The sequence below is a fragment of the Blastomyces dermatitidis genome (genome assembly GCF_000003525.1).
Source record: "Blastomyces dermatitidis ER-3 genomic scaffold supercont1.3, whole genome shotgun sequence".
Classification (NCBI taxonomy): Eukaryota; Fungi; Ascomycota; class Eurotiomycetes; order Onygenales; family Ajellomycetaceae; genus Blastomyces; species Blastomyces dermatitidis.
Window position 1 is genome coordinate 3,464,795 of NW_025544776.1, and position 23,094 is coordinate 3,487,888.

The following is a 23,094-nucleotide window of genomic DNA, read 5'->3' on the forward strand; positions in this document are numbered from 1 at the left end:
ACATTCTTTCGCAGGGGGCTTTTGCTGCTTGCGTATATAGCTGTGTATATATTTCTGATTGCTGCTATCATGGAGTCCTTGAGGCGAAGTATAACCTCATATGAGCCTAGGTATTCAAATATGCCATTTGATAATTATCCAAACAAAGTTCTTTTTTCCTCCTAATTGCCCCTTTTTTGGCTTCACAATGGCTGTTTGGAAATCCATCCTTGGGCTCCTGGGCTTTACAAAGTCCTACAACTTCATCCTCTTCTTCATATTTGCCGGAGGCCTATTCGGCTTCACCCTTGCACGCCTATAATACCTCGACATCACCGGACGATATGCCAGCGGTAGCAGCCCCGGCGAGTGGTTCAACCAACACACCGGCTTCAGAAAAGTCGGCCTCATCCTCCACCTGGGCACGATCCTCCCCTGCGGAATTCTCGTGATCTACCAATTCATCCCCTCAATCCGCCACCGCGTAATCCTCTTCCACCGCATAAACGGCTACATCATCGTCGTCCTACTCCTCATCTCCAACGCCGGCGCGCCATGTTCTACATGGGGCAGCATCATGACCATCCACCCGCTGCTGGAAATCATCTCCAGAATCGTCAGCAAGCTCGGCACGTACTACGAGGTCTGGCCGTGCGAGAAGATCGACTTCACCTGGCAGTTCTACAAGATCCCCGTCTCCTATCTCGCCGCGTATCCCATGTGTGCGCCGCTGCCTGACCCTGCAAAACTGCTGCCGGGCTACGACCCCGTCGCGATCGTCAAGGCGGATGATAACGGCATGGAACCCGCACAGATTGGTGCAAATCTCAACCTGTCGTTCGGACTGGCACTGTGGCTGGCGCTGTTTTTGCATATTTTTGGCGTCGAGATTTACCTGCAGCTGACGCCGAGGGAGAGTCAACGGCTGCGCATGGTTAGCTATGAGCGACAGAAGGCGGCGGGGTATGCGAACCCTGGGCTCCGTCGGTTGAAACTGGGTAGCCCATGTAGGTTACTTGTTTAGGGACCGACAGAGGGGGCGCACGGATATTGATACGCTACGAATTTACTATTATTGGTGAGCTTGCGCATTAAAATGTTGGCCACGCTGCTTTTGGTTCTTCCATATCTATAGTTATTTCATTCGTATTCAAAATTTCTTATTACTATTATTTAGCAGGGCATTTTGGCTAATATTTAAATGTCTGTTCTGTCTTCATGAATTCTTAGTGCGTAATAAACTGTGTTATGGTGTAATCTTCCGTCGGTTATCATCAACCTTGTCTATGTTTAACTTGAGGTCCAACGCGATTTTAACAAAGGAATATTGAATGCATTCCACTTATCGAGGTATTTCTAACCAAAGGGAATGGCAGGGAAAGAGAAAGACAAAATAATACAACGGACTAAGAAACAATTAAACTTCCAAGTGATAAGAACCAACCCGCTTCCCCCCCCCTCGGGACCCTCAAGTTGTCCATAATCCAAGGCTCTCTCTATTCGCCAATACTTCGCTTTTTTGGCACGACAATGTTATTTGCAACAACCTGTCTTGCTGCCAAGTTCTTCTCACGAACCTCTCGATACGTTTCGAACGCCTCGATGAACCCAACAAGCAAATCCTCCTCTATCAACGTAGTTGGATCCTTCCATGCCCCTTCAAGTTCTGAAAACACCCCATTTGGCATTTCGTTGGACAGCCCGCATTTCTGCATCGCCATCCGTACAGCCACCGCACAATGGAAGCGGATAAATTGTGGGCTCGGTCTGAGGTCGCACCCCGGTTTGAAAACGAGTGTCCGCCCATTCAAATCATTGAATGTCATTTCCCCATTCACCTTCAGGCGTAAAATTTTCGGGTCGAGGACTACAAACTTGTAGTTGTGAGGACGAGCTGCGACTGGGTCTGGGATTATTGTAACCTGGTAGTCCTGAAACGCATGTTTGACGGCGGGTGGTAAGAAAAGCCCATTTTCCGCTCCGTGGATACTGACATCGAATCCGTCCCCGAAGACCATCCCCAGGTTGTCTTGTCCGACCTGTGGGGGAAAGATATGTACTGCGCTCAAGTCCGCCTTTCGAGTCCTGCCCGTGACAGGGCTCCAGATTTCACTGGGTGTGCCCTCAAGACTGTACACGTTTTCCATAGCCTCCAAAAACATCCTTTTCTCCTCCACAGTTATTTCTCTCATCAATAACACGAATAGATCCTTCGCTTTATTTTTCTGCGTCTTTGTCCTGTACGCTGCTTCGGAAGCAGCTTTATGCTCAGCCTTTTGAAAGAGGTGCCACAGTTCTCTACCAAGTCGCATCCGCTCTGAGATGAATAGATTCTGCTCGGCGGTGTAGTGGTTTTCCAGCTTGGTCCATGTGGGATCATCCCTATCGATATCGCTGTATTTCTTCGTACATACGCGCCAATCCAACTGGCTCAGCGTAATTTTGAGGTGTAGCTCCCGCAGGCGAAAAATCACGCAATCTATGCTTCCATAAGGTGCGTCGCTATATGTAGAGACTGCAGCCCTCAGTCCTTCGTCCAGTTCATTTCGAAGTTCCATTTCTTCGTCGTCGAAGTCATCAGGGCTCAGTAATTCATCTCGGCAGAGCTCTTGTAGGGTATTATCATCCATGATCGAGGCAGGCAGCAGGTATATTGGATGCCACAATGGGACATGAAAAGGTAAGTATTTGCAGTTTGATTGCAGAGATAGAAAATATAGAAAGTAAAAGGACACAAGCAGGGCAAATTCGAAATGTCAATAAGCATATGGTAGCTAGATGAAGAGGAAGGAGTGGGATAGGAGGGAGAAAAGGAGAATGAGAAAGAGAAAGAGAAAGAGAAAGAGAGAGATTGTGGGATTCCACACAGGACTTTCCCTTCTTCCTTCCTTCCTTCCTTTCACCATTGCATTCACAAGAATTCATTGGCAATGTCATGTCAAGTAGCAGGCTTAACATCAGCACTGAGCACTGGCTCATTTTGTGTGTTGTTCCTGTGTGCTGTGTAGTGAACAGTAAAAAAGTACCTCAACTTGAATCAGAATAAATTCAATTCCAATCCAGCTCAGATTGAAGAGGTACTTCATAGAACATGTTGGCAGTCAATCTAGAATGTGCTGTGTCAAAATGTTGATATGATTGATATGTTCAAGACTTACTGAACCTGAAATTGCTGCAGTTAAGTGATAAGAGAAATCCCATAGGAAAAGAATGTATTCAGAATATATTTAGTTATCATCTGAAACCCTTGTGGAAAGACAACAAAATATCTTCAAAGAGAAATTCACAATATCCCCAAAAGAAAAGAAAGGTTGAATTTGTCCTTATAAAATCAATGCACACTATCTATGCATTGAAAGTTTTTTCATGCGCAAATATCAACCATCTAACATGCAGCATAATTCTGATACCTAACTGGTTCCACATGAATATACATCCGTTCGAACGCCCCTGATCAGAATGGGATGGCCTGGTTGACTTTTCCGTTCCACTCCACTGGAGCCCCGAGAAGCCTGTGAACATTGCAACCGAGATAGGTTAATACATACGACACCAAATTAATGAGCAGATGGAGAGCAAAATAGGGAGGGAGGGAAAAGGGGGAAGAGGGAGTACGCACTGGGTCCCGGTCTTGGTAGCCCAGCACCCGCAAAAGAGTGATGCAGGCCACAGCACGATCTGTTGTTGCATATAAAATAAATGAGGATTAAAAACCAGGTTAGATATGTCATTTGTATGCATTGTAAAAATAACAAACCACTCCACCACATTTTGCTCCTTCGAGTAGCAACAAAAAAAAAAAAGAGGGTGCTTCGCCTAGATATTTGCACGCACAGCACTTAAGATAGTCGTGAGGAACCCTATAATGATATGAGGGCATTAGAGAAATAATTGATAGCGAATATCAAGGATATAGAGGGCACAAAATATCTCCCTCCCACTCAACAAACAAATATTTCAAGAAAAATGATAGCACTTGCGCGTCGGGGACATACCTAAAGTCGGACCAACTACTTTGCAACGACACGGATTCTGGTCTGTTCCGAATTGGAAGCAAAGCGGAAATGGTATCCAAAAAAACATGGTGGGGAGGCAAGGACGGACAGGTGTTTTGCTTCGCACTAAATGGACGTGGTTCAAAAAGAAAAAAGAAAAAAAAAAAAATTGGTTTATAGCACGAGTGAGATTTCTTTTCTCCTTAAGAAGCCTTTGCTTGGGTTTGAGGGGACCTCGCTAGGTATCATATGTAATTATATCTTTTGTTAACTTAGTTTTGGCACACTTTATAAGGTAAGTTATTTCTGGGAACGATGGGTCAGTATGACGTTGATGAAAGCTTGACAGTGTTGGAACATTATGACCCGGAGCCATTCGTTAGTTAGTATGTGCTCCGTAACTAACATCCGGGAAGGAAAGAAACTCCGATGCGAAACTCCGATGTTTTCTGGGTTGAACATGGGAGGGAGGGAGTTTTTCGATGACGGGAATTGATATGAGGTATGGTATGAGGGTGAGTGAGGTTGACTGTCAGGTTGGGCGAGAATTGAATTCAAAGTTGATTTTCCAGCTTATTTAAAATAACTAGTCGACTGCACTCCGTGGTCCGTACAGCAGAGTAGAAATATATATAACTATAGTCCACAATAGCATAAATATACCCAAAGCAAGATCATAGGATTCGTCAAAGGTAAAAGTATCTCCTTTCGGGGTATTGTCGGTTCTTGGGAGATAACTATCACTTCAAATATGACGGCGGCGAAAGCCTAACAACCCTAGCCATGAGCAGGTATTTACTACACAGCCTTCTCTCCACCGCCACCACCGCCACTACCACCAATCGCCAGCTCCTCTTCTTCCAATAATTCCTTTCGAATCCGTTCCCTTACCTCCATCAACGCCTTTCCAAGTAAATTCAAACCCCAGTTCTTCCTCCTCGCGCCAGCATTCTTCGCCCCGAACCCCACACCCCATATCCGATCCCGCGGACTGGCCTCCACCAGTTCCCTGTCCCTCGTAGCCAAAAGCTTTGCTTTGAGCTGAGGGTCCTGAGTAAATTTGAGGTAATTGCCCTCGACGACGATCTTATAGCGATGTTTCTTCCACACTGCGTCGTCGAAGTCGGGAATTTGCCGGCCTAGGCTCCTGAGCTCTGCGGGATGGGGTGGTGTGGAGTCCTGTGAGAGAATCTGGTGCGTGACGGGGTCGTCTGGCGCGAAAAGGAGGCCCTTTTGGTGCATCATGTATCTATACGTATAAAAGACCATGGTCAAAAAATTTCTTTTTCTTTTTCTTTTTCTTTTTCTTTTTCTTTTTCTTTTTCTTTTTCTTTTTCTTTTTCTTTTTCTTTTCTTTTCTTTCTTTTTTTTTTTTTTTTTTCTTTTCGGTCATTTCAACAAGAGAATGTATGTATGGCGTTTCCTTCTGAAGGGACACTTTTCTCACTGTTCAGCATTGTCATATTTGAGGGTTTCGACGCCGTCATCCTCGTCATCAAGATTCCTGTCCCAAGTAAACTCTGACGGATACCATTGACCCAGATAGCCGTTCTCTGATTCTGGTTTCCAGAAGTAAACTGGCTCGGAGTTCGTGGGCGCCATTGTTGGTATCTTCCTAGATCGAGTAAATGTGTAGAATTGATTGTTAAAACCACCAACCCAGGTACTCGCTCAAGTATTTAAAGTGGTGACAAGATACCCTCCGGAGCCCACAGCCAGAATACCGCAAGAGGGAGTCATTTGATGACAACGAAGAAAGAGAACAGCAACATGATGGCGATCCTTTTAAGTCCCTCGCCGTTGGCCGCGTGCCCAAGGGCTCTAGGCACCTGTCTGCCCTAACGATGCCTAAACCCTGGGCGCCAAGCGAGCACTTTTAGCGCTATCCGTCCTCAGATGCATCAATGTATTGTACTTACTGCAAAGCCCAGCCAGCCTGTCTTGTCTGTCTGCTTGTATCAAGTTTTGGTCAACAAGGATATTGTGGGTTCCAAATGAACAACCCAAGACCCCTCGCAACTCATATATCACTCTTGGTGTTTAATTGCTTCTTCAGCAAGGACCCTCACCCGCTTACCCCCTTGTGTCTTGTAAGTTCTGACCACGTTGTGGCTCAACAGCAAACGAGTTTAACATGTTTTGGGGGCGACAAGCCACTGAGATGATGCAGCAGATTCGCCGACTGCAGACAGTGCAGACATTGACATCCCCCCCCCCACAAATAAGGCTGTTGTTACCAGCCACGCCCGGCAACATGGCTGACCATCAAGGATTCTTCAGACCCTGTAATGTAAGCACAAGGATAGAGGTGTTTTGTATGTGTGTGTCTGTCCCATTTCCAGGTTTCCTTTAACAGCAAATCGAGTCATGGTGTCTGCTAGAGGAGAATCATAGAAAGTTAGCAATTATCTCGACCAGGATCCCCATACAATCTCGCCATGTTCCGCTCACAATCCTCCAGCCCTATGCCCACCTTTTTTGCATCCGCTAAACCACTGGCGCAAAGAAAAGGTACGAGGCTGAAACGATTCCTTGAACATGACTGGCTCACCCCCTCACCCGGCGTCATCATGTTCGTGAATGCTACGCTTCAACCCAGCCCCAGGCGCTGGCGAAGGATTCATGAGCAATTCTGTCTCCCTTTCTTTCCCAAATGTTCTTCTTCTTTCCCACAGGAAGACTGCGCATTCATTCATATATCAACTCCAAGCGCCGCTTCCACTGTAACTAACTATCCTTTTCTGAGTCCTTCCTTCGCCTCCACAGCTAGCCGCCATTCACCAACCAAAACCTCGCTTATTGCCTATTAAGCTTCCAAACATCCTTTTCTTTTCCCACCGAAGCTAAGTTACACCTCGCCGCATTCTTCTGACCTCATCTCTGAACCAAAAGAACAATCAATCCACTCTGATCCAAACAAGTCTCTTTTCATTTTTCCCACCCCTGTGTCCTGGGCCCCGTCTCCGCTCAGTCAGATACCCTTCGATCAAGCAATCCCCCATTGTATTCTCTGCTCGCATTTCTCCACACTTAATCGGCCGTCGGCTCTACACAGCACGCGGTCACCGGCACGTGCCAGTTAAATCATTTTCTTTATTTCCCTTGACTGTTTGCCACCACAGCTCAGCCACGCACTCGCAAATCATTCAAACCATCAAACCCAACCCAAACGAATAAAGGGGGTTTTTTTTTATAAAAAAAATAAAAATAAAAATAAAAATAAAGAAAAAGGGAGCGGACATATAACCGGATAACCCCGATGGCATCAAATCGATTAATCCCGCTCCTAATCTTGCTCATCGTCGTTGGCATCCTCGCCGTTATTGGCTTCGTGACATGGAGCGTCATGATGGCCGTTAAGGCCCAGACGAAGAAGGAGATGGAGAAGAAACACGTCACGATGTCGCGGGGTGGGATGAAGGTTGGTGTTAAAGAGTTGAATGACGAGCAGTATAAGGATATTAGCCAAGGGTATGTCTGCTATTTCTGATATAATCTCTATACCTTTATTTTGTTTACTTTTGTGTTGTTCTGTTCTGCCGGTTTGTGAGATAGGACCGGCGCCGAATAGCTACATCCCCGCAAAGATAAACTTTGTGGATGTACACCTTTGCGCTCCACCCCAGCTTCTCATCTCCCTTAACTTTGCGTATGATATTTCTTCGCTAACTTTTTTTTTTTTTTTTTTTTTTTTTTTTACCAGTGTGCTGGTCAACATCTGGAATCACAGTTCATTCAACTACAGGAAACGCTGGTGGAACAGCGACAGCAGCAGGTCAAACAGGTTAGAAAAATAAATATACCACAAGGAAAATAATGATAATATAAATTAAAGGTGGATAAGAGCATTTGTAAAGTTTTCCCCTTTTCTTTCATCTTATGCCTCGTATTGCTTTATCATTGGTCACTATGGAGAAAATAAATCATCATCATCATCATCGGCCGTTGCCTCTTTTGCATGAATGTGCTGTCAATATTTTTTCACTACTTGATGGCATGACTATTATAGATACATTACTGACGGGTGGAACTATAGATAGGTGCCACAAGAGCTCAATGCTAGATGTTGATACAATTCAATTTCTACCATGTGATATGACACACGAATACGACAATGTTGTTCGGAGATGTAGCGTTCAAGAATTACACTACCCCCATCCCCACACGCCACTATAACGACTTTCCTGCCATCTTCACTTCGTGCTCCTCTTCTTCTTCTTCTTCTTCTTCTTCTTCTTCTTCTTCTTTTCTCCCTTTTCCCTACAAAATATTCGTAACCGCCACTGTTTTTATTCCGTCAAGCCCAACATCTACATATTTTGATGAAGATGATTGATGCCGTGCTTCAGTGGAGTTTTTGTTCAGTATATGATATCAGCTTTATTTCTCTCGCATTGGCTGCATTTCTATTGTAAGCTAATCATTCATGTTTTATCGGTTGTTTCTATGATGTTTTTCTTTTCTTTTTCTTTTCGATCTTCTTTCTATGTTTTCCCCCTCAGTTTTCTATCTTCGGCTTCCTGTAGAGAAAGGCATTGTGCAGGACGCAACGTATACTATTGTTTACCCCAATGAGATGCGCCTGCGCCTTCTATACGGATTCATCCCAGAATCTCATGCTCTACTGTTTTAAGTACCTACCTAAAAGGTAAGGCATTCATCCCTGTATTCCGGGATGCAATGGGAATTACAGCCAGGATCCTCTGTGTTTTGACGTTGCACGCCAAGCTCCATGGCCAGCAGCCTCCCCCTCACACCGATGGATATCATTAACACGCCCTTCAATGTATATGATTTCAGCATGATCATGAACATGTTTATCAGGATTGATTGATATCTGTCAAGGTGGTTCAAGAGCCAGCACATATACATATAATGAATGCTGGATAAGGGAAAGGAGTGGGGTCATCGGGGTATGGTCTTGCTTAAAGATTCCGTCTGTGAGTAATGTATGCCAGTTGAACTTTGAGAAGTAGACGTGCTCTCTCCGCCCCCAACTGTTTTTTTTTTTTTTTTTGCTCTCCGTTCTACATGTGGAAGTATGGGCATTATATGGTTATCATGATGATGAAGAAACAGGGGGAAAAAAGAAAGAAAGAAAGAAGAACGCAGGCTTTTTAAAGCGAGTAAACACTTTCTCAGTCTTGTATAAATGAAAAGGTTCAAACATAGTAATAATCAACCAACCCCCCCCCCCCCCCCCAAACATTGTCTACACAATCCTTTTGGTTTTAGTCAACAAATAACTTAGTTCCTCAATCCTCCAATGAAAACAAGCCCTCCAGCGCTTGCTTGCCACTAGGAAGCGGGAAGCGGGTATGCCTGTAGTCCTGGGAGGGGGTAGTAGAAGATAGGTCTATGTGGGTAGAGTGGAAAGGGGTGGGGGGAGGAGGAGGTAGGTAGGTAGGGCGAAAATATCCTAGTTCATTTCTGTGGAGGGAACAACCGGGTTGAAGGGGTAGTTAGCGGTAGTCGTGCGGGGCAAATGGTACAAGTACAGGAACTACAGTACAGTACATCCAATAAAGATTCTCTCCCTCCCCTTCCATCCTAGGGAAACTATTTCGGCCAAAACTTGGATAATGAATAATAGTTAACTCTTATATCGCGAGTACCGTACCAGCAGTAGCCAGGGCAAAAAGGGCGAACATTTCCTGGTCAATTGTCTCTTCAGTTAAAAAATACTTTCTCCTCCTTTTATTCCCCCTCCAGCCCATATACTATACCCTACCCCGGCTTTCCCGGCTTTCCCGTCTTTTTTTTTTTTTTTTTTTTTTTTTTTTTTTTTTTCCCTTCGCGGCCCTCTCGGGAGCTTTTCCCTTGGAAAGAACGGCAGACGGAGAGTGTTGGAACTCCGCAACCCGTGTCTCTGCTTGCTGTTCCGGCACCTGTTGCCAGCTCTGGTGTCGGGGCTGGGACGCAACTCGGGCATATTCAAGGCCGGGGATCCCATGAATTATGAAATTCCTTTCTTCAAGCGGAGTAAAGCTGGGGAGGATTCGGAGGAAGCAAGAATAAACTTGCAACAAGATCCATAGACCGACCCCAAGCAATGGAGTCAGTCTGTGGGAGGCCAGCTGGGGCTCTGCGTTCTGATTGGCTCAGGCTCGGCAAGAACCTTGGATTCGGTGGATCTTGCCGCCAGGCTTGGCAATTGCTTGGCACTTCCCGCTACGCCGAGAAAAGGCTTGTTTCCACCTTCCACTTGGTTACTCCGTTACAACTACATTAACATGATATCTAGTTTAACTAGACTTGAACAATATGAATACTAAATGTACTGAATTGAATATCTATCAGATACATATATGGATATGCACGCATATTGATGCACTGCCCATCTTGTGCAAATATATTAGGCCAGTTAATGTCAGCAGGAGGAAACACTCCCCTCTATCTAGACTTAGGTTTCGGAGGAAGATCAAATCACTCCTTCCAATCCTACTCTGCACCGTGGTTTAACGGGGTTGAGTGCAGTGCATGTGGGCTGCTGTTGTGTTAGCACCAACGGTCGATCATGTCTTGCGGTGCTTTTTTGCCTTGCCAGAACTCCCGTACCGTCTCACCAACCACACTGTCCGGTGGTACACAAAACCCAATTTGCATTTCCGGCAGGTCTCTCAACCTTTTGATGCCGAGCATCCTACGGAAACTTGGTACCAAATCGATTAATTCTGCCGCTGCGCCGTCTACTACACCTGGACGTCAAAATATGGTGGTGATATATACCTCCCCCCCCCCCTCCCACACTCTCTTCGGCTCCCCCAGTTCTAGAAATATGCAATATTCTCTCTCTAGACATGTATAATAAGCCTGTGACACCGGTAAAGTAGGCTATCGGACCAAGAAAAGAAAAAAAATATCCTTTCCCGTCTTGTCCGTGTCCTTTAAGGATCTTCTCCTCTCATCGGCTGGCCCCGCTCTTTCCTTCCTTAGCCTTTTATTGGAGCAGAGTCGCATCCTTACTATCTTTGGTCGCTAGGCAATTCCCCTGTGCTGCTCCAAATCCGAACAACACTAGGAGAAACAAGAAAATTATACGCCCGCGGAGAGAAGTCTTTTTAAGAGGAATAAAAAGAAAAGAAAAAAGAAAAAAGAAAAAAGAAAAAGAATATGTCAGGCAACCAGCCGGCCGACCCCATCGCCAAGGGCATACTTCCTACCGCCAAGCAGGCCCTAGGCGACCTCTTCCGCTGGAAAATGCGTGTCGAGGTGATTACGGCCGAAGGCGAGACATACTGCGAATGGCAAGATCCACCACGCTTCCGAAACCCCTTCAGCCTCTGCGCCCAACTCGCTGCGCGGGACTGGCTGTTCTTTGTCGTGGGTCTCTTCGCCTGGTGCGCCGACGCCTTCGATTTCCACGCCCTATCCATCCAGACCGTGAAGCTGTCCAGGTACTATGGCGAGACAAAAACTTCCATCTCCACCGCCATCACGCTCACGCTGCTGCTCCGGTCCGTCGGCGCGGCCTTTTTTGGCTTGGCGGGTGATAAGTGGGGGAGGAAATGGCCCATGGTCTTCAACATGGCTGTCTTGGGCTTTTTGCAGATAGCCACTATCTACAGCGCTACCTTTCATCAATTCCTAGCCGTGCGCAGTCTGTTCGGCCTCTTCATGGGCGGCGTCTATGGCAATGCTATGGCCATGGCGCTGGAGAATTGTCCCGTAGACGCCCGCGGGCTCATGTCCGGTGTCCTGCAACAGGGGTACTCGATGGGTTATGTCTTCGCAGCATGCGCCAACCTGGGCGTCGGCGGCTCGACGGAGTCATGGAAGACCGTCTTCTGGATCGGAGCAGGCCTCTCTTTCCTCGCTGGGACTATTCGCGTCTTCCTCCCGGAATCTAAACAGTTCCGTGAAGCGAAGAAGGCCGGGAAGCACAAAACGTCCCCAGGAACCTTCTGGCGCGAGACGAAGGCCATGCTCCTCAAGGAACGGAGCATGGTGGTCTACTGCATCATCTTGATGACCTGGTTCAACTACTACAGCCACACGTCGCAGGATAGCTATACAACTTTCATGCTCACCCAGAAGGGCCTAAATAACGCCGGAGCCAGCCGTGCCAGCATCATGATGAAAGTAGGCGCCTGCGTCGGCGGCACCATCATCGGCTACATGTCCCAATTCATCGGCCGTCGGCGAACCATTATCATATCTGCGCTGATGAGCGCTCTGCTGATTCCCGCCTGGATCCTCCCGGAAGGCGAGCGGAACCTCTCCGCGTCCGGGTTCTTTATGCAATTCTTCGTACAAGGCGCGTGGGGGGTGATCCCCATCCATCTCAACGAGTTATCCCCGCCGGCATTCCGCTCCAGTTTCCCTGGCGTCACGTATCAGCTCGGAAACATGATCTCGTCGCCCTCGGCGCAGATTGTCAATGCGATTGCGGAGGCGATTACTATTCGAGGCTCGAAGGGGACACCGGCGCCGGCGTATGGGCCGACGATGGGTGTTGCGACGGCGATTATTGCGATAGGGATTGTTATTACGACTATGTTTGGGCCGGAGAAGAGGGGGAGGAAGTTTGAGCAGGCGAAGGCGGCTATGGATACGGATAGTACGGTTGACGTTAAAGATACTAAGGCTAGGAATAATGGGTTTGAGAAGGAGATGGGGATGGAGAAAGGGGAGAAATCTTGAGATGATTTTTGCAGGGAAGGGTGTTAACTGTAAATGGACGTGAGACTAACTGGAAGGAAGTAGGAGAGCACGATAATTTTTGTTCTGCAAATGAGTGGGGCAAATGATGATGATGATGATGATACCAACTTATGATAACCTTTCTTTTCGGAAACCCTTTCCTGTTCATGTACATGTACATAATTTTTTCTCAGTTATTAGTCTTCCTAAGGGTGTTCTTCTTGTCTTATCACACATGTATCAAACACTAAATTCAAACGCTGTCCTCATTCGCTAAGATTATTGAGCGCAAACACATACTTAAGATTCCTGTCGAGGGATGCGTCCTCCTAGGCGCCCTCAAACTAGCAATGGTACCCCATAAGATGACATGGTCATGTACGCTGGTTCAACGGCATGGGCCACATGAGAGAGACGGATTGCTCCTGGACCTTTGTCCAGCTCATGATGATCCGCCTTTCCTTGTTGGTCCAAAGGCATCTTAAAATCGACTTGATCGATAGCTAGCTCAGCGAGTTCCCAAGATCCTGGCCAAACACGCTTCGAGTTTTAGCAACGTATGGTATGGCGTACGGCGCTCTGTCCGCAGGGGGAACTTATATGTGGATTTTTTGGTGCAACGGAAACCTGGGAAATTCAAAAGAAATGGTGCAAGGGGTATGTATACCCCACCCGATCTCATAGAAAACAACATGTTCTTGATAAATTTCCGATTAGTTTCATCTCGCAGCTATGAATGCAGGCAACGCGCCCATCTAACCATCCACTCTGATTCGAGGACTTCCTCAGCTGTTGGTCGCTGTTCCGGCGGGAATACTAACATTCGACGCATCAAATCGAGGATAGCGGCCGTTTCATCCCCTTCAAACACGCCCATTCCACGCTTTCGGCGGTATCCTTGTATGCCTTCCTCGAACGCTTCGTTGATTGGAGGCCACACATCCCGGTCTTCTCTTGGATGTCCATCACGGTTGAAGAACTGCTCCCGCTCATCCCACCGCCCCCACCAACTTGAGGGCATTGGTCCCAGCACATCGATCTGCTGAGAGACAATTTCATCTGCAGTTATCAATTCTCTACTGAAAATCGCCTTCATGCCAAGAATTTCCCAAATTGTTACGGCTAGACTCCAAATATCTGCTGAAAATGATAATGGAGACTGCGGTTCAAATCGTGCTTCCGGAGGCCGCATAGCTAATGGCATGTGGGAATTTTCTCCAAGGCGGACATTTGAGGCTGGAGAAAATGCTTCACCAAAGTCACTAAGGAGCAGCTTGGTGTCAGACAATGAGAATTCTTCCGCATCTTTACAAAGATGGTGGTTTCCCATCACACCGTGTAATGGGGACTGCCTGCGGTTTGCCATATGTTTCATATAGCTGCTCGATGGGAAGCTGATCAAAGCTTGACGGTAGTTTAACCAAGACATTGCGAAGGTGGATGTCTAAATAAAAAATACTCCGGATATTACTTAGAATGGATTTTTGTATCAAGAACTGCAATTGCATAAGACAAACCTCCATGAGCATAGCCTTGTGAATGCATATATGCAATAGCTAGTGTGAGGCCAGCTGATAGAGCACGCGTAACTTCAAGAGGAAACAGGCGGCTGAAAGAGACTTCTCTCGAAGATTGCATCTTGCAGGAGTCATTGTGTAGCATGGGTGAGTCCCATTAGGGCCGCGTAGCTCGAATTCATCAAGAGGTAACGGTATTGACTTGCGTCCTGGGTGTGTGGACAAAGACGATGGTTGTGGTACCAAGAGGGCCCGGAGAATTTTCGACTCATGCGGATGCGAGTTCGCAATCCCAACTTTGACAGCAACATAGCGATTTAACAGAATATCTTGAGCTAGCCAAACCGTTGAATATCCTCCAAAACCAAGTTTGTCCACCACGCGGTATCGCCATATCCCCGATCATGATAGGATGATAGCCCCCGGGCTTATATTTTTCAAGGGACTCCGCACCATTGATCCAGTTGTATTGGATGTCATCTTTGCCGTGCAGCATTGTCGAATAAGAAGTTGATAATCTCAACCCGAACTTTTGGAAGCGACAAACTTTGAGTGAGGACTTCGACAAGGAAAAAGTGATGGATCAGTGAGCCATCTCAAGCAGATGTGTTGATGGTTGGTCGGTGTTGAGAATCAAGAGGACAGTTAACAGGATACCAATACTTCCCAGCTCCCTTCCAGGGGGTCTTTCCCCAAGAATTCCCAGAGAAGAACCCGGAAAGAAGAAGCTGTGAAGCAAGGAATCCAATGATATATTGATATACAAATACTACTTGCTGTCTTATGAACTCGTTGAGTGTGGGGGTGAGTTATTGGACTGTGTAGTTAGTTAGCCCTGTATTTAACTGGCACGTAGTTATAGTGACGTGGAATTTGGCCTTTTCGATACCAGCGTAGGCCACTAACTTAGCTGTTTTGACCAACTGTAGGTGGAAACAGCCCGGATCTCCTGCGAATCTCCTGATTTGGTGTCGTGATTCAGCAAGGGAGATATTTAGAGCATCAAGCAGCCAGCCGGATAATCACAGTTGACCAGCAAGCTTGCACCTGTATGATAATGAAGTAGTAAGTTAGTCAGTTAGTTACCTGACTAACTACCGCCAAAGTCCAATGTCATGATCAAAGATTTTCAGTACTTGCTGCCAGCTTCCTGATTAAAGCTTTCCTTCGTATTCGTGGATGACTTATTTAGGAGTACTCTCCCCTAGGTAGGTGGTTGGTAGTTATTCTTCTTCATCTCTGCAGGGTTTTTCTAGGATCAGTGTTGAATGAACTCCCACAACCTTTTCCCTTCACTTTGACCTAACTGGGCTTTTTTTGGGATGCATCCGTATGCACTTCTTGCCAGATTCATTCGAGCATTTCGGAGGTTGAAAGCGATCGCGTCAAGTCGAAAATCCACCTAGTTACGGGCGCTAGCACAGCGCTCGCGCCTATTACCTACGCAGCGTACATGCTCCGCACCAGACAGAAGCCTCCAAGCGGATCCCATCGAGAGAGCATTATTGTCAGAAGAAGGAACGGGTTTGATCCCAATAATACTTTGCGCCACGATTAGTTCCCTACTTGCAGGAAAAGGGGGTCACCGTTCTCTCTTGATCCTGAAATGGACCTCGATGATATTTCAAGTGGTATCCCAAGCGACCAAAAACCAAGGAAGGAACATACATACCTACATACCTTACAATATCCACGGTATGAGCTTCTTCTTGAAACCATGGGAACCTAGTTATACGTGTACGTCGGAGTTGAGCGTTGACGATGCAGGCAAGTGTCCCTGCGGAACCTTGCTTGAGAATGAGCAGACTGTTCTGGTAGATTCGATACATTTGCAATGCTTTGCCAGCAGTTGCAAGGCAACGAGGAAGCCAGGTCATTTAAAGTATTGCTCGACTGATCTCCCTATTGGCGAAGACACTTGCAATGCGTGCCGAGACTGTGGACGTTTTCGTTGAGTGTCAACGAATACTGAAATAATTCTATGCCTACCATCGAGCCCTCGCCCGTGGTCTAACTATGCTATGGGTTTCAAGCGTTCGGCATCCACGGAAGATCAACCCCGCAAAATAGAGCCTGTTTCTGTGCGATATTCTGAAGACATCTTTATTTACGGCTACATACTACATGTACTTTGCATTCTTAACATGCTAAATGAATGCAGCACTTAACATAGCGGACCGACAGAAGGCTCACATCGTAGCCCTTGCAATCAGAGCAGTTGTAGAACCTATTCTGCCAGCGAAACATGAATATGAGCTTCACCGGGAAATCTTAGCTTTCCTAATTTCGCATGGGTATAGGGCAGTGAGAATCTAGCGCCATTACCCCATTGTTGAGGGGCAGAAGGTCACCACTACAGGCAACCTATCCGTTCCTTCCACTTCACTTCTAAGGCTAGAATGGAAAAGTGGATGGAGTACAAATTTGCGAAGAATATCTATGATTGGTGGACCTAAGCGTGGGCAAGATATTCTCAGCCATTGAGATGTTGCCCTCTGATTGCGCCTTTGAAGTCCTCCTGGCCCCAGGAGCATCCGGACTATCGCATGAATCATAAAGGGCCATCATCCGCTCTTAGAATATCCTAGGAGCTGGAAATATTTACCGAAGAGATCGTCATAGTTGGTTGGACATGGTCGATGAGAATCTTACCCCTTATACTTCTTTTACAGAGGACGAAAGATCCAAACGACTGGGAGGAGGGTGACATCCACAATTTCGAGTTGATGTCTTCCCTTGAGCTTGAACAGTGCACCAAATGTCTAAGGTCTTAGGAACATTTCGTCCACACGGCGCAAAGCATCAGAAATGCCCCGATCAAAATTAGAAACATGGCTATGGAACATAGTTGTATGATTCTTCAAAACGGAGGTTGTTAAAATTTTAGCTACCAACGATGCTGGCCATGGAAACGCCCCAACGCCGTCTTGTAGGGCAACTCGCAAGAGCAAATGATCTGGCTTTGAAGGACCGGGATATGGGAAACCGGAAACCAAATTCCTGAAAAATCTTGCGGATGAAAGCGAGACACAAGCGGAAAATGTGAAGATCGCCGCTGGGCGAGCTAAAAGAGGAAGGTAAAAATAGGAATCTCGGCTGGGATGATGAATTGACAGGTTAGCAGGGACGACTATGTCATCAGATATGAGAGACATTCGGTTAACAGCGAACTATCGAGAATGTGGAGGCGAACGACTCTATGTCGGTGTTTCGAGTTTGCTCCACCTGTTAAGCAGCTTGGAGCGGACCAACCACTGCATTTCCTGTTCTTGGTGCTGTTCTGCCTCTTGCCTCGTTATGTTCGATTATATTATCAGAGGACAAGAAATTCAGACACCCCTTTAATTTAACGCATCTCGCAGCAAAGCCCCTTCGAGGAAGCAAAACCAGGAGACTAAGTGCTTGCAGTCACTTAGTGAGCATTGACAGATTCCACCATGAGCTTGAACACACAACGAAGATCAAATCATTCTTGACAAATGACAGCCATACTATTTTACACTGACTTATTTTTATCTACATTTTCCACTTTTCGCGTTGACGGTTAGTCCGGGTGGCTTGGATAGGCGATCGTGGGAGAGTGCCATGCTCCATCCCATCCCCACATTACGGGCAGCAGGCGCCGCTTAGCACGCTGTTTCATGCATGAACACTTCCCGCCAAACCAATCGAGCTTTCACTTAATAGGAAGATGCGCGCGCGGGCATCTTCTTTGTCAAGCTCAGTTGTTCCGAAAGCGGCAGGAACTTGGCGATCGCGAAGACTGGCCATCGTATAAAACCTTGGCCATCCCCCCTTTTGGTGCTGTCCTTAAGATAATCGTTACTTCTTTGAGCAAGATACGAGCCCCGATCGAGAGCGATCATCGCCAGGTGCAGCTTTCCTGCTTCAAGAACATCGAACAATGGGAGCATCTTGGAAGTATAGCCCCGTTCAAGTTCTCGGCGTCCAAGAGTAATGTCTCTCATTTTTGTTTTTCTTTTTTCCTTTTTGTTTTTTGTTTTTTCTTGAATGTTGTGGAGATTTCATTTCTACTTCTTTAGTGGAGATTGGTCCACCTTGCAAAGAAATGGGGTCAATACGATACCTCTATATGTCGTCACGAATAGCTTCATGAGATGGAATTGGAGTTGGGATTAGTTTGAGGCAGAGTCTCGTATCTGCTTTGGATATCACAATTCGGGGGACGGGAAGAAGGTGCGAAGAGAACTACACTCTCTGCTCCAATATCGCGAGAAAAGCTATATAAGGATGCTTCTTTCACCCTCGAAAGCTCTATCTTTTCATCAGAAGCAGCAGCTAGAAGACAAGTCACCTAGCTGATCAAGAAGCGATCGCCCTTCCCGCTTCAAGAGGCAAACACCTTTCTGATCTCCTACCTTGTACCACATACACAGTACTTCCACTCCTAAATTGCATTAAAGGCACAAAAGCCTACTCAGCCGAAAATGCTGCCTCACCTCATCCCCTACCTCCTCCTCACGGTGATTCATCTGTTCTCAGGTGTAAACGCTGCCACAATCGGTACCTTCCCCGAATTCAATGGCAACAATCTCGGCTCAACCAAGAACGTTGTCAAGCGTGATCCCGAACCGGAGCCCGGCAGAGACTCCAAGTACGATTTTGACATCGACGACGATGGCGACGTTGACGAGTATGACCTCAAGCAACTAAGCCCCCAAGAACTCGAAGAGGCATTCAGGCTCATGAGCGAAATCCCGGATAATGTGCTTGAACAGGGCTCCGATGCGACGGAGAAGTGGTTGAAGAAACATAAGGGCCACTCGAAAGCGATTACCGCCCGTTGGTGGGGTGATGTATGGAGTGTCACCAAGTGCGCTGGTGCTATTGCCTACTTTATCGTTGAGAACTACGCCGTCATAGCTAAGCTGGGCAAGTTGAGGAAACTAAAGAAGCTCAAGGAGACCATTGACGAGGTTGGTGGTTACAAGAACGCTGCGAAGCTACTGCTTAGCCGCGGAAAGGGAAGCCGGAAGAAGAAGAACTATTACAAGAAGCTGCAGAAACTTGCGGCGGAAATCATTGGCTTGGCCATCATTGATTCCTATTGTACCTAAAGGGTCGGCTAGTGGTGGTGGGGAGATTTTGAGCTGAGGAAGGGAACATGGATGATAACACATGACCGAGGGTTCGATTCATAGGTGGAGGAGGCAATTTTCGGGTTTCCCTTCTTTTGACCATTTTCTTACATATCCCCTTTGCTTTTCCTTATATATGGTTTGTACAAATAACCGGACATACATGCATGAATGATATGATTCAACTCAGCCAAACTGTTCGTCAGTCAACTTTACATATGGAGAACAAGTTCGAGAATAAATGCCCTATGAATGTCAAACACCCACCCTGAAGCCTTAACCTGGTATAGTTTAAAATGTTGGCACGCGACGACAGGTCTTGGATCTTATTGCCAACCGCCCGCCCGTGCCATCCTTCCTCCCCAACTTTGCCCAAGCATAACCGACTCTACTCCATCGTGAGCGCGTCTTGGTTTCTCTCCTCAGATGAGCCATGAGCACGTTTCGAAACGCTCCCCCTTCCTCCCATGACACGATGTCACTAATCATCTGGTGTTTTGAAACTAACGGCATCATCAACGTCGACATGATAACATTGTCCGTTCTTGAAACTCTTCAACAAACGAAGGGTCCCCTGATCAAACTGAGCAAAAATTTAAATAAATAAATAAAATAAAATAAAATAAAAAACCGAGTAATCGCACACGGGCGCCATGGATAGACATCCATGGACATATATATAAATAATATCTGTTTTGACCAGGCATTGCTCGGCTTCGTATTCGCAAACCACTCGAATTTACGCATAACCGATGCGAATACGAACCCTCATGGGTGGCTGACGAAGCATCGGGCCCGTTCTATTTTGATCCGCTGGCCGATTCGTTCGGGTTGAACATTTAACTACCGATTATTATTATAATAATAATTATTAAATAATTATGATAGGGGGGGGCGGGATGACGGAATGAATAATAATATTATTGACCTAATAATAGTAGGAGGTGACGATCTTGTTCGGGTTTTATTCGGCGTTTTTGTTAAAGCTCTCTCTGTATGGCTATGGCGCGTCGAACGTCATTTTAGTTTTATACCCGTCAAATTAAGTCACTGCTTCATTTTCTGGTCAGCTCATACAACGGAAAGGAATATGGTCACCCAACATCGGGGCGACCGGGTAAGACTAGGTAAGGCTGTATGTATGTATGCCATGCCCAGCAGAAATGATGAAGAAATGGTAGTTGGAAAATTTAAGGAGTCAGATTCATAGATGAACTGGTATGTATGTGTATGGCCGGTACTGTATAGGGCATCGATAAACAGACAGGATCTCCAGCAACTAAAGTGCCTGATTGACATGCGATCCGAGAAGCCGAATATTGATGACCATCGATCTGGATATATATATCAAACAACCACGGCAAAAACGTCTCTGATAATGCTCCGCCTGGAGAAGAGTGCTGCTCACCGCGGTTGCCGAGCTTCTTATTAGCCTCTGCTACTGTACGATGAGCACATTCAGCATACCTAAGCATAACTACGCATACTATGTAACTAGTAGTTACCAAGAACTGCCATCGCTGCTGTGTGCGCTGATGAAGAGCCCCCGCGCCAGGGAGCGGATGATAAATCGCACTTTTTTTTTTTTTTTTTTTTTTTTTTTTTTTTTTTTTGCTCCGAGGTATCCGTTGGAGCAAGCATTTCCTCCATCCGTATTTTTTCGGCGTCTCTTATCCGGCGACCCCGTGGGCATGGACATGTACTGTACATGTACCTGGGAAGAGCGTATAATAATAGGCAAAAACATAATCTATATATGTAGTATGATGTCGGTGGAGTTCATCAGTTTATCCTAGCAAAAGTCTACTTACCCCGCAATAGTGATGTTCAAGTCAGAACGAAATCGCTGCAGCCCGTAGATCTGCTAAATTACCCCTCCTCTGTTTTAGTCCAGAGCCTATTTTAAGGAGCAAATAAGAAGGACGCAAAAATCCGTACTGAAGTGTACATGCCCGGCTTATCGCTGTCTGATTCATTCGAGGTTTTAAAGTTCTTGCTCCTTTCTTGCCCCGCCGGAGCAGAGGGGGGGAAGGGAGCTCTACATACGGTGTAGATGCACATACATAAGGCGGTGAGTGACCAGGCATCAGATGGGTGAAACCTAGTTACCTGGGCAAGAAATATCCATGAGGCTTATCCAAGGAACATTGCGTTAAGTAATAAGTAGATTGAGTGAGACCTGATCGGCTTCTGAGGGCCCCGCGCTCTCCAAGGGTTGTTTGACACTGGTGGAGATACGGGGTAAGTTTTCGCAACGGTCCGGGGTACGCGCTCTGTATATCCCGACCATCCAAACTGCGCACCCATATTCCCTCAATCCCCAATCCGACTCAGCGCCTAGAGAACGGAGGGGGGAGGGTTGTTCTTGGGCCTGGCGATGTGTCGAGCTTGCTGGGATCGATGCGCACGTGCCCAACCATCGGCGCAGATTCTCGCCCGGGAAAGATGCAATGCGCTATTTGCATGGGACTTGCCTGTGGTCGGTCGGCCTGCTTATACATGCTGCTGCTGCTGCTGCTGCCGTGTGGTTGGTGTGTGTAAATCATGTTCTGAACAGGCCAAAATACCCATATGGAAGTCCTTTTGTGATCTGATAGTGATAGCTGCGTAGATACACAGAACCTCCCCGCATATCCATATCCAGAGGATGGGGAACATCAAGATGCCGCCGATATGCATAACCAGCACAGCGCAGATATGTACTGTACATGTACTGTACATGAATATGCATAGTAACCATTATTTATTACCCACCAACACCACTCGGAGGTAGATGTTTCATGAAGGAGTTGGTCAGTTGAGTTGGGTTATCAAGTCACCGAACAATAATACCCACCAGATGTAAACTGGGAGAAACCCGGATAAACCGACCAAAGAAATTGCCCTTTTGGGTCGTCGCATGTCGTCGTCCGCCGTCTCGTCGTGTCGCGTTGTGGGCTGCAGCAAAATAATAGCCTGTGTGTGATTTGTAACTGCATAGCCGGGCAATCCGTAACTAGAGATGTGGAGACAAGAACTCGATCCTAACAAGACAGGGAACATTATCAAAAGGTTGTCATGAGATCATGCGTGAATCGTCACTTGATTTTTTGCTCCATTCATCGAGTATCAAAGGTTTGGAGCGTATGTTCCTCTTTCACACGTTCCTCCCTTCCATACCAACCGAGCTGTGAGAACAATAATAAGTTACAACAAGAAGCGGTATATTATTATTACGTAGAAGACAGGTCTGTATTGGCCTATACAGGTGTGTATTACTGGATGGATTTAGCGACACGCGTCATTATTTTATAATAATTGGCTTTTTTTTTTTCTAGGTTAACTCATTTTTGCGCGAAATTTTCTGCCCTTATCCAGAAAGGGTGCTTTTTCTGGTTTCCCATTTCCCATCTACATATTCTGTACGGAGTACTCTGTACGGAGTACAAGCACTCAGGGAGGACAACTTCCCTTTTGCTTAACCTCTGGATCAAAACAAAATAGAAAGATATCCAGATGTGTACCGGACCCTTCTAACCCGGCAAGATACGCGAATACGGAGGATCCATCCTCCGTACATAGACATTAGAGCACGGCCATCGGGGTCTCTTTGCTCCCTTTCGCGATGTTCTGTACTCCGTACCCACATCGTGCAAATAATAGCGCTGATATCAGGATCTGCAGCTTGGGTCGTTTTTTATGAAAACTTTTTCTGAACAAATAGAAGCGGAGAGGTTAAACCTGTACGTCCGTCTAGTATAAAAATGTCAGAACTATCACAGATTCACAACTCGCGTAAAGCCACAAGGAGGCGCACGGCTTGCATTGCCAAGCAGCTCATTTAACTTAGCTCCTTGCTAGCGGTTGCTAGCTCTTGCTGAC

At 46.5% G+C, this 23,094-nt stretch overlaps 8 protein-coding genes across 9 annotated transcripts; 4 read left to right on the forward strand and 4 right to left on the reverse strand.

The window, feature by feature from the left end:
- Positions 1–69: 69 nt before the first annotated feature.
- Positions 70–2,329, forward strand: BDCG_03048 (uncharacterized protein; the record flags this gene model as incomplete). The annotated part of the gene is made up of 3 exons (XM_045418636.1): positions 70–110; positions 331–1,057; positions 1,210–2,329. The coding sequence occupies 2 exons, from the start codon at positions 70–72 to the stop codon at positions 1,001–1,003; spliced, it is 714 nt and encodes a 237-aa protein (XP_045275165.1). The 3' UTR covers positions 1,004–1,057; positions 1,210–2,329.
- On the reverse strand, positions 1,102–2,895 carry BDCG_03049 (uncharacterized protein). The gene has a single exon (XM_045418637.1). It carries the CDS (start codon positions 2,607–2,609, stop codon positions 1,476–1,478), a length of 1,134 nt encoding a protein of 377 aa, XP_045275166.1. The 5' UTR covers positions 2,610–2,895; the 3' UTR covers positions 1,102–1,475.
- Positions 2,896–2,898: 3 nt separating this feature from the next.
- BDCG_03050 (uncharacterized protein) lies at positions 2,899–7,141 on the reverse strand. The gene is made up of 7 exons (XM_045418638.1): positions 6,448–7,141; positions 5,894–6,351; positions 5,422–5,829; positions 3,975–5,223; positions 3,814–3,839; positions 3,599–3,657; positions 2,899–3,491 (listed from the first exon to the last, which is right to left on the reverse strand). The coding sequence occupies exons 3-4, from the start codon at positions 5,574–5,576 to the stop codon at positions 4,773–4,775; spliced, it is 606 nt and encodes a 201-aa protein (XP_045275167.1). The 5' UTR covers positions 5,577–5,829; positions 5,894–6,351; positions 6,448–7,141; the 3' UTR covers positions 2,899–3,491; positions 3,599–3,657; positions 3,814–3,839; positions 3,975–4,772.
- Positions 7,142–7,233: 92 nt separating this feature from the next.
- Positions 7,234–7,787, forward strand: BDCG_03051 (uncharacterized protein; the record flags this gene model as incomplete). Its single annotated transcript, XM_045418639.1, has 2 exons — positions 7,234–7,445; positions 7,678–7,787. 2 exons carry the CDS (start codon positions 7,234–7,236, stop codon positions 7,769–7,771), a joined length of 306 nt encoding a protein of 101 aa, XP_045275168.1. The 3' UTR covers positions 7,772–7,787.
- A 2,008-nt stretch (positions 7,788–9,795) lies between these two features.
- On the forward strand, positions 9,796–13,220 carry BDCG_03052 (carboxylic acid transporter). Its single transcript, XM_045418640.1, has one exon. It carries the CDS (start codon positions 11,088–11,090, stop codon positions 12,615–12,617), a length of 1,530 nt encoding a protein of 509 aa, XP_045275169.1. The 5' UTR covers positions 9,796–11,087; the 3' UTR covers positions 12,618–13,220.
- A 127-nt stretch (positions 13,221–13,347) lies between these two features.
- BDCG_03053 (protein kinase domain-containing protein) lies at positions 13,348–14,046 on the reverse strand (the record flags this gene model as incomplete). The annotated part of the gene is made up of 1 exon (XM_045418641.1): positions 13,348–14,046. The coding sequence occupies one exon, from the start codon at positions 14,044–14,046 to the stop codon at positions 13,348–13,350; it is 699 nt and encodes a 232-aa protein (XP_045275170.1).
- Positions 14,047–17,814: 3,768 nt separating this feature from the next.
- BDCG_03054 lies at positions 17,815–19,897 on the reverse strand (the record flags this gene model as incomplete). Of its 2 annotated transcripts, XM_045418643.1 has the most annotated exons (2): positions 19,501–19,897; positions 17,815–19,418 (listed from the first exon to the last, which is right to left on the reverse strand). In XM_045418643.1, the coding sequence occupies exon 2, from the start codon at positions 18,100–18,102 to the stop codon at positions 17,815–17,817; it is 288 nt and encodes a 95-aa protein (XP_045280289.1). In that variant the 5' UTR covers positions 18,103–19,418; positions 19,501–19,897. The 2 variants fall into 2 exon arrangements, with proteins under 2 accessions (XP_045280289.1, XP_045280288.1); XM_045418642.1 differs by having other exon boundaries at positions 17,815–19,897.
- On the forward strand, positions 18,583–19,212 carry BDCG_03055 (uncharacterized protein; the record flags this gene model as incomplete). Its single annotated transcript, XM_045418644.1, has 1 exon — positions 18,583–19,212. The coding sequence occupies one exon, from the start codon at positions 18,583–18,585 to the stop codon at positions 19,210–19,212; it is 630 nt and encodes a 209-aa protein (XP_045275171.1).
- Positions 19,898–23,094: the final 3,197 nt, after the last annotated feature.

Bases quoted from the DNA above. Each gene is read 5' to 3' on its own strand.
- BDCG_03049 (XM_045418637.1), bottom strand. From the start codon at position 2,609: ATGGATGATAATACCCTACAAGAGCTCTGCCGAGATGAATTACTGAGC.
- BDCG_03050 (XM_045418638.1), bottom strand. From the start codon at position 5,576: ATGGCGCCCACGAACTCCGAGCCAGTTTACTTCTGGAAACCAGAATCA. The intron at 5,224-5,421 runs GTGAGAAAAGTG...TTATACGTATAG, and splicing joins AAATATGACAATGCTGAACA to ATACATGATGCACCAAAAGG.
- BDCG_03052 (XM_045418640.1), top strand. From the start codon at position 11,088: ATGTCAGGCAACCAGCCGGCCGACCCCATCGCCAAGGGCATACTTCCT.